Genomic DNA, 10,716 nt, shown 5'->3' on the forward strand with positions numbered 1-10,716 from the left:
TCTAAATTTAACTTATGTTTACAGCAATGCAACATAAATGTGTATTTAACTTTAAAATTTTTATAGCATACGCTCTCAGCACCTTGCGACTAAACAAACACCATAATGCCAGAAAACGCCTTATCATCTCATCACGATTCTTCTCAGACTAAAGGCTGCATAGATGAAAAATGAGGAATAGCCCCAAATGAGCGATAATGGTCCTCGCCTAGGTCCATCAGCATTAATCAGGACCAGATGGCGGTGGCGTTGTGGCTCCTCTGGGCTGTGAGACATGAGACAGGGTGCGGGAGCTTGGTGGGACACTAAGCACTTCCCTAATAGCCTGCTTAGAGAAGGTAAACTGCACACAGGTGCTGGCTCATGCAGAGAGAGCTCTCCTCGATCAACACTCTGCCATTAAGTTTTCCGAGACACGCCTCTAAACCACAACGATATGCAACAAGCAGAAATATGGTACAATTAGGTAGCATCTTGTTATCTAACCATCAATTCACATAAATACACTGAAAGGGTTCTTTGGACAGTTCAAGGTTCTTTGCTTCCTTGAGACGTTTTGCTTGGTAAAGGTTTTGCTTTTACAAACTCTTCTGTCAAAGATCATAAACACTTTATACATTATGATATGAGAAATATCAATGCCCACTGACCTCTTCTTTTACCTCTTGTCTATCTACTTCAGAATGTAACTTGCTTGCGCGAACCTGTCAATACTCATCGCTGTGTTCGATCACAGCACATTCACCTATAGCAAGGAAGACGAAGCCTCCCACCGAAGATCTGATTTTTGTAAGAATTCGACGAGTTCAAAGATACCTGAGTGCAGAGGTACAGTATGGTTTCACGTGTGAACGTGTCACATCTGACCTCAACTATTATTATTTACTTTAATGTAGGGTATCAGTGATTCATTTGCCCATTGACTCACCCATTCACTTATCCATACATCCTGTACTGTAAATGGCATGAGGTTATCCTTAAGTCCCTGCATTGTGTGTGACTCCACATGCCGATATTTCTTCCCCTTCTCTATTTTAGTCTACAGGGACTTTCCTACAGTATATCCTCCTCAGATGCACATCTCTGTTACCCTGGGGATTCCGACGCTACGAGGAGCTCGGATTATTTCTGACTCTCCAGTACTCGCTAAAGCACTCCCTCTTCCTGACCCATTATGTCCATATCACCTGTCCCACTGTGTACTGATCTCTAAATTCCTCCATCTTTCTGATCTCATACTTAATGTCCTCCCACAAGAAGTGGATGCTGCTGGAAAGTTTAATAAGGAGGACGAGGGCAGCAAAGGCAGCCACGGTGTCCTGCCAGGGGTGCAGTCTAACCTTCACACTCTCAATCTGACAAGATGCAGCTACAGGGAGGATGATCCGGAGTCTGGGAAGATCTCAAAGTTATGTAAACGACTAGGAAAAGGGGGAAAAGGGCAGGGCATCTGATGTAGTGTTAATAAAGAAACAGTACAGGCTAAACGATCCAACAACTGAAAACCTGTATCAGAGTTTGCTGCCGAATTAAACTGTTTAACGAACAAAAAAAGACAGAAAATCCTCAAACATGTCTCTTATTTTTCCTTGTTCCGTTTGATCTTCGATGTCTGTAAAGTAGTTAAATAATTTGGTAAGCTTAGTCTGCATAGATGACGAGACTCACGCACATGTAAAATGGAATGCTCAGTGTTCGTGAGGAAAAACTGTAGAAGGTAAAGGATTAAAATAATGATAAATAAATAAATTCACTTTATATTCCACTTACGCCATACCACCACTGTTTCGCCAATAAATAAGAAATAGCGAGCTGAACAAAGGCAGAAGGTCATCACAACCTTGAAACAACACTATGGCCAGAGAGAGCAAGAAGAAAATCCAAACTTAAATGAGAAAAACAATGAAATAACACCCAGAGATACAGAACAGCGATAAAAAAAAAAAAAGACATACAAGCACTTATCTTTAAAAAACATTTTCAAGGCTGTAATAAAACCGTTTCACAATTTAATGACATGTATTTTGCATACCCCAGGTGGTCCAGACTATGTGTATGTTATGAATGGCTACAAGTAGTCACGTCCTCACAAACGACAGCGATGATTAATCATGATAACAGAATACAATGTGTGTTTAATGTTCACTGAGTCATTTATTAATGTTAATTAATTGTCCAAGAAGATGTACCTTTTCCTAGGAATGAAGCCATAATCTTCATTTTCAAATATTTTGGAAATTGGTAAAGTTGCATTTTAATGGAAACTGCAAGTTATTTGATTCAAATGGTGTCTATGCTGACTGGACTGACTGTAGGTGGTCAGTCTCGGAGCTTGAGATTGGACAAGCGCCGTTTCCTAACTGCACGCCAAAGTGAAAAAATAAAAATGAAACTAAAAAACACATTTAAATAACTTTTGAATAACACATTTGAATAAATCCTTGTGCCTTGCTCTAATCTAATTTTCTATTTCATATAATATATATATATATATATATATATATATATATATATATATATATATATATATATATATATATACACATATACACACATATATTAGGGATGTACATCTCTATGAACAAGGCCGATGCGATCTTGATGAATAGCCTACAATACATTAAAGATACATGTGAAGCAGCTATCGCTAAAATTCATCTATATTCCGATGCAGTGTGATCCAATTTCAATTTAATTCAACACAATGCGATTTAATGGAATTTGGATTTAATATGATGCTATGCAATTCAATATGACTATTCAATATTTCCCTTTATTTCTTTGGTTCAGACGGACAACAAATCATAAATTTACTTAAGTGCATTCTGACCTCTACATCATGGCCCTTTCACAAACAGGCTTTTGTGATAAAAAAAAAAAAGATTAAATAAAACCAGACGTTATTTATCCCATTCTGTCTCCAGGAAAATGCAGCTCTTCCTCTGCCATATAAATCTGTATTCTATGTGCCTTTCAGGGCGTGCCTCGGTCTCCGTAGTGTTGTGATACGTCATTTTCATGTAGTGTCAGTGGTGCTGAGTGAACGCGCTTGAGAAACGGTTTAGCGAGAGGAAATCAATCTCCATAGAAAATATTGGTCACAAATTATTGGTCACTTTTTGAATAATAAAAGTATATTGCACCTACTGGTAATTATATATAAATCAATTGTTTTTTGCCAATGCAATGCTCTATCTATCTATCTATCTATCTATCTATCTATCTATCTATCTATCTATCTATCATCTATCTATCTATCTATCTATCTATCTATCTATCTATCTATCTATCTATCTATCTATCTATCTATCTATCTATCTATCTATCTATCTATCTATCTATCTAATAGTGTGATGCTAGCATAGTAGAAAGCCAATCAATGCTAATATTTAAAATCTTGGTTCAACATTAGCGCCAATTAGGTTCTGTCCACAACTCAAGCACCTCTAGTGGTCACTAATATTCCCTGTTATTGTACAATGTACATATGTTAATGTACATATGTCTGTATGTGAGTGGCTGCCGTGGTTATTCGTGCCTCGCTTGTACCCCCTGTGCACATAGGATCTGCCTACTTCACTGTAGTATGTTTGTCCTGAAGGTTCCCAGGTGTTGCCTTTGGACTTTGGAATCAGCTTTGAAAGGGCAACAGCTGAATAAAGTGACTGCTTTAATAGAGAGCCTTCTGGCCTTTGGCTTTGATTTTCTCATTGACATCTGACCAAAAAGGCAAACAAGAATGTGGCCTAAAAAAAACAAAAAACAAAAAAACGGCGAATGAAATGCCATGCCGCTCGCACTGATGTATGCAGTCGATACTAGTAAAGGTGATTGTTTATTGTGAAGTTTGTACTGAGTCGCTTAGGAAGGAGAACATTGATAGTAGTGAAGAGAACAGAGATTTATACCTCCTTCAGCCACTCTCTGATGGCTCTGCTGGCATCTTGGTGCCACACGTTGTGAACCGAGTCGGTCATGGCCACCGCCTGCACACGTGACATCACCTCGTCTTCCCGGTAATTCATCTGAGAATGAGAGACACAGAAATATAAGAGCTTATGCAAGAAAGGAGAGGGAAAAAAAAACTTATGTATTCGACATAACAGATGGACTTGTCACTGGCATCATCAACAACACACTTTGTATGTATACGCTAGCCGCTAAGCGAAGATAAAGCAGGCAGGGAAGGAGACAGCTCTGACAACAATAGGTTAACAATCACTTCACTTGATCCATTTTATAGGGACTAGAGCTGGGCTGGGTGCTACATCAAAGTGTCCATGGTCATTTGAATACAGTGCCTTCCCCAAGCACAGTTAAATTAAAGGGGGTGTATAGAGATAAATGGAATCTATTAAGGCACTAAGAACTAATATATCACACTGCTGATAAGCTACTCTCAGGAGTATCCTGTTAAAGAAAAGGCTAGGAAGCAGGTAACACTTGCATACATAAACACAAACACACACACATACTCTTCGTATGCATGCCTGGCTCAAATTCCTCCCCAGGTCTAAACAGTGCCCAAGGGAATAACAAATTTGAGGCTTTAAATCGCTTCAAAGTGTCATGAAAACGGGGATAAAATGCTCCTTAAAAGTAACCGAGCCCTACGATCGTCTAGACGCCAAAGTTCTCTAGCCAAAATCCATAAAACAACCAGACCAGAGCAGAAACAAACAAGCACGTCATCGGTGGGGGGATTTTATAAGAATAGAGTAACGCGAATGGCATTTAATATCATAAATATCTGCATGTCACGACAAACAGCGTCTAGTCGTGTAAACAAAACCTAAACATGGCAGTTGGACAACAAGAGAAAGCTCCGCGGAAATCTGTTTTCCATCGGGAACACCGCCACACGTGCACGGGCGTATGGCGTCGCACATTTTTTGCTTGATTTATGTCCTTCAGCGACTTGTTCGAGACGTGTAATCGGCGACGTCGAAGCTTGCGGACGAACAGAAAAAAAGAAACCACGTGCGTCGGAGTGTCCGTGTGAACGGATAAACCGGAATGAATTATAAAGGACGGGATGGATAGATGAATGAATGCTATGATCCCCCATTCCCACACGTCGGTCTTTCTCAGCCTGTCAGCATTAGCGGGTTAGCGGCGAGAAGACGCACTGGGCAGCTGCTGCTCATCCGTCTTCGGCTTTGCGCAGCGATGGTAACGTATGGACTTGTTGCTCAAAAAAATAAATAAATAAATCAACAAAGACAGATGTTGAAACATTTGCTTGCTCCTGCCCCTTCTACTTGTGCACTTGAACATCTGGCCTGAAGACGAGACAGAAAACTGATGGACGTTGCGGGAAATGGGCTAATTATGGCTAAGTGGGTGAAAAGCCTAATTGGGCTTATTAGAATTGGAAATTACTGTAAGTTGGCTTTACTGTAGTTTCACTTTAGTGTTGGTCCTGTATGGAACCTCTCAGACGGATACACCTTAGTGACCAGTGACTCGGGAACTGTCAGTAATGAACAAAATCAAAAAAAAAAAAAAAAGATGCACGTCTCAACACCCCCCCATTTCCACCATCCCTTCTCTCTTTCTCTCTGCTTAACCTCCTTCATAACCTCTAGCGTCAAATACAGCGTTTAGCAGCGCCTTGAGCACTCTCACATTATAGAGCAAGCTAATTGCTTGACTTCTGGAATTTGAATTCACACTTTCTTTTACGAAGAAAAAAAAAGAATTTCTTTTTTTTGAAGTACTTTTGACATAGTCGACAGCATGTGATACACACACGTGCACACATCCCTTCACACACACACACACACACACACACACACACACACACACACACACACACACATCTGGGAAGGCAACAATAACGTGAAAGACGCGATAAGACGTCTCTCTTGTGTGGAGATAAACACTCGGGCATTTCAGCGGTGGCCGGAAACAAAGGCGAAGGCTCTCCCTAAGACTTACATCTAAACACACCGGCAAGAAGACAATTATTTAGAGCTTTGATAATTGCGTGTCAAAGGCAGCGCAAGTCACCAGATAATTAGGTGAGAAACAACTGGTAATCCACAATAGTGTCTCAGGGGGGGTAAGCGGAGAGGGGGAAAGAAAAAAAAAACCCAAAACAAAACAAAAGAAAATCTCAACACATCTCTGGATGAATGCAGACTGACTAAAGTAGCAGACAAATAAATAAATATCTAAATGCATAAATAACTAACATAAGCTTTTAAAGGGAGCTCACTAAGCAGTGAAAAGCACCAAGACATGAGGATGCAGGATGTCCGTGCATACACACACAAACACACACACACACACACACACGCACGTTCGCACACAGACGCGAATCCAGATGCTGGCTGATTCAGGAAGCCATGCTGTTCGTATCGTTGTTGAGCTCAGCCTAATGCACCCAAACTGCTGCTATAATCCATGCACCCTGCCGCGTGGTAAAATGAAGCTTAAATATTTGATTGATTAACTGTCCAATTACGGCCGGCGAGAGCAGCAAACGCCACATACGCGCCTGCAATCGCTCGCTCGGAGTTTGCACGCTTCCATTTAAAGCTTGTGGCACTTTTCTGCGAACGCTTTTCTAGGCCAAAAATCGCTCTCCACTTCAAGCTATTACTGAGGGGGAAACAAGATAATGGATTATGTGACGAGAAAGGCCGCTTGCACGTAGCCACAATGTTATGCTCCAGCTAGCAAATAATAAATAAAATACAAAAAAAATGCAACCATTGATAAATCTATTGGAAAAGTTCTAGCCTCAAACAGCTGTGAGAACAATTTCCTGGGATTACATTTTTTTCTTCATCTGGTATAATTGAATGAAGAAAGCGAGAGATTAATGGCAGGACTGTAACTGTGTTTGTGTCACGGCTCGCCATGATAAAAGTGTAACAAGAGAAATAACACATTGGAACACTAGTTTCATCCGAGGATTCAGCCTGATCTCGTGCCTTATATTTTCGCCACACTTCGTCGCAACCCCTCTAGTCGATCTGACCTCTAGCCCCGGCTGGGTCTTCGTGGCGGAAAGCGCAGTGCCACGGCTCTTCACTGGCTCCAGAGGGCACAGGGCAGCCCTCAGACTTGCCCTTTGGCCTTTAGCTTAGGCTGGAAAAACAGCAGCAGCTGCCCTAAGGGCTGCAACACCCTCCACAGGAAGAGACAACACTCGCGCTTTCCCTTGCTTTGAAGCCGAGGATTCGAGGCCCGGCCATTCTTTGCCTTTAGAACAGGAAGGAAGGCTTAAGCACCAGGATGCTATGAGGCCCCGGGGAGCAGGAGTGTGTGCGAGTGGGGAGATATGTCTAACCTGTGTGTGTCCGCATGCGAGTTTATATAATGCAATTGTGTAGCTAAGGTCACATGCATTTGGACTCGCTGCGGTGGCGTTTTTATAGGGAGCGGCAGCCAGGTTTTGATTAATGAACGTCAGGGAGTGGAGGCGATAACTTCCTCCGCCATTTCCTGTCTCTCAGCAGGCTGCCACGTGCATGCGGGGTGCTGTCGTACACTGTGTATGTGATGGGTGTGTGTGGGTGGATGGACATGAAAAAGGATATTGGTGAACTGCTGAGTGGCAGGACTGGGGACAGGGCAGAAGGATGACACCCCCCCCAAAACCCCTCCAAACAAAACACATACACACACACACACACACACACACACGTACCAGTGCAGACACGTCAAAAAGAGTGGCTGAGGAAAGGGAAGCTGGGTAAATATTTACTGACACAGCACAAGCGGCGAGCGCTCGACACCTACTGGAAACAAAAGCAGGAGGAGAAGGAGCCGTGTGCCAGGAAAGAGCCACTGCTGCTCCACTCCACCTCCCAACATAACAGGAGGAAATAGTGAAGCACGCGGCGGATGACTGAAGGAGGGGGATGGGAGCGACAATCACGAGCCACAGAGACTCCAAAACACGTATACACACACACACAAAACAATCTGGACACACGCTTACACACGTTCAATTTCCATTTTAGTTCGGGGTCATCCTAATAAATCAATAGGGATGGGCGATATGACGAAAAGTATCGCATCGCAATACTTAGTCGTGTGATAAAGCATACCGATAACGGTATATAGTTTCATAAACTTCCACAAACATGGAAAAACCGGGTTCACACAAACTTCACAAACATTTTCAATACGGTACCGGAAAATCGTATCACTTTAAAGATCTGGCACTAAATAAGCCATTCCATTCGGAGATCTTTCACTAGCACCATCAGCAGTTTTACTTAAACACTTGATAAAAACCCCAAGATACTAACACTTGCTATATCCCAGGACAAGATATAACAAGTATTAGCTATATCCTGGCAACATTTAGCACAATATCAATATTATTCCCTCATGTCTCCAAACCCTAAATCACAGACCTGCCATTTATGTTAAAGCTGTACAAGCGAGCTTTGTGGGACGCACATAAAAGTGCTATAAATCATCGATCGCATCTATCGCTTTACTACAGAGACGTCAAATGCGTTTCAAACGAGCCTTATTAAAAAATAAATGACAGTATTAGCTGCTCATATACAATACTATATGATATTTGATATCATAACGGTGATATAAGTGGATTATTATAATAATAGTAATAACATATTATATATAACATATGTATATATGCTCTGAAATTATTTCTGCTGACTTTTTACATTTCTTTTTTTTGCTCTCTCTCTCTCTCTCTCTCTCTCTCTCTCTCTCTCTTTATATATATATATATATATATATATATATATATATATATATATATATATATATATATATATATCCACAAAATCTCATAAGTGCAAACACCTGCCATTATGTGATGCATAATTGAAAACCTGTACATGCAACAAATAATGTCTTATACAGATATTTATAGATCTGTGCACCTCATCTGAACAAGGTTTTATGGAATAATTCTCCTCGTGTCGAAGGAAGAGGAAAAAAAGGCCTTCAAAACACTCATAAACACTGAATAATGTATTTACCAAGTGAGCATTTACGGCTGCTGTTTAATTACAGAGTTATAACAAATAAAAAAAAGTGTATCTCCGCTACAGGTGAAGAAAAGGTTTAGATGTAGGTGTAGATGGAGATGTAGGTGTAGGTATAAATGTAGGTGTAGATGTAGGTTTAGATGTAGGTGTAGGTGTAGATGTGGGTTTAGGTTTAGATGTAGATGTAGGTAAAGGTGTAGATGTAGGTGTAGGTTTAGGTGTAGATGTAGGTGTAAGTGAAGGTGTAGATGTAGATGTAGGTGTAGATGAAGGTTTAGGTGTAGGTGTAGATGTAGGTTTAAGTGGAGGTTTAGAATAGGTGTAGATGTAGGTGTAGGTGTGGATGTAGGTTTAGGTAGAGGTTTAGAATAGGTGTAGATGTAGGTGTGGATGTAGGTTTAGGTGTAGATGTAGGTTTAGGTGGAGGTTTAGAATAGGTGTAGATGTAGGTGTAGGTGTGGATGTAGATGTAGGTGTGGATGTAGGTGTAGGTGTGGATGTAGGTTTAGGTGAAGGTGTAGATGTAGGTGTAGGTGTAGATGTAGGTTTAGGTGTAGGTGCGGCTGTGGGGTGTTTCGTACAAGTGATGAGTTTTATAGTCGTAGGAAAGTGGGCGATTTTTTCAGTACAGGGATATAAGTACTCGTTTGAGTTTATTTACTTGCTGATAAGCTGATGTATATGTATATGTATATATTATTTACCTGTTACAAAGTTAGCCTTTAAGTCCAGAATTCTGAATACTGTACTCCACTATAGATGTATAGACTAAATAAATGCTGAGTGGATGCATTTAAGCACAAAGAAGCAGAGCTGAATTAGATAGTCTGCTCTTTTACGAGCTAAGTGACAGGCAGAAATGCAGAGTGAACGCTTTGACTCGGTTAAAAGTGAGGATGAGGTGGCAGCTGGAGCCCTGGCGAGAGCAGTGCACCAGTTTATGTGACATCAAATGCATATCTATCTGATATATACCACCTTATATACTGTATATTATCATAAAAAAGTGAAGCATTCAGGACGCATCATCTGGCTTGTAGGGAGGAAGAAATGTAGGGATGTGTGTGTGTGTGTGTGTGTGTGTGTGTGTGTGTGTGTGTGTGTGTGTGTGAGTGTGTGTGTGTGTAGGTGAGTGAGAGACAGACAGTTGGATCTGGCACATGGCTGTAGAAGCACTGGTTTAATCCCTGGTTTTGCAGCGTCCCGAATGTAGTAAGAGGGACAGTGTGCTGCATATTACTTGTGTGTGTGTGTGTGTGTGTGTGTGTGCGTGTGTGTATGTGTGCGTGTGTGTGGTCTGTCAGCAATGAATTCAATCATATATCTTTACCATTTAACAAGCAGTAACTGAAACAATGAGGCTTTTTGCATTCTTTATACGGATACAATAATAATCAAATAAATAATAAAATTAAAATAAAAAAATAATAAAATGAGCACAATGCAAGAAAAAGTAAAACCACGCCTTCAGGTATCACAATATGGCACCACTTACATACACTCAAGAAAGATGGCAAAGAACAACCCATACACAAGCAGAATAGTTCAAAAATATGAACCCATCTGAAATGACGCAAAATAAAACTTTAATTAGATCTCTAATCCACGGCGTAGCGCTTATGCAATCGCACGGCGGATAACGGAACCCGAACAGGCGGACGGAAATGGAAGTTAATTGGCAATAAGCAGGTTAATGGACGTTTACGTTCCTTATTCTAAAGCGGCAGACTGA

General features: G+C 40.9%; 1 protein-coding gene across 2 annotated transcripts in view; it reads right to left on the reverse strand.

Annotated features, from left to right (window-relative positions):
* Positions 1-10,716, reverse strand: part of fam172a (family with sequence similarity 172 member A) — a 171,901-nt gene that overhangs the window by 42,152 nt on the left and 119,033 nt on the right. For both annotated transcript variants that reach the window (XM_046841224.1, XM_046841223.1), the window contains exon 9: positions 3,909-4,025. In XM_046841224.1, coding sequence (XP_046697180.1) covers positions 3,909-4,025 — 117 coding nt within the window. The remainder of the gene's footprint in view (positions 1-3,908; positions 4,026-10,716) is intronic.

Source organism: Silurus meridionalis, chromosome 27, assembly GCF_014805685.1.
Source record: "Silurus meridionalis isolate SWU-2019-XX chromosome 27, ASM1480568v1, whole genome shotgun sequence".
NCBI lineage: Eukaryota > Metazoa > Chordata > Actinopteri > Siluriformes > Siluridae > Silurus > Silurus meridionalis.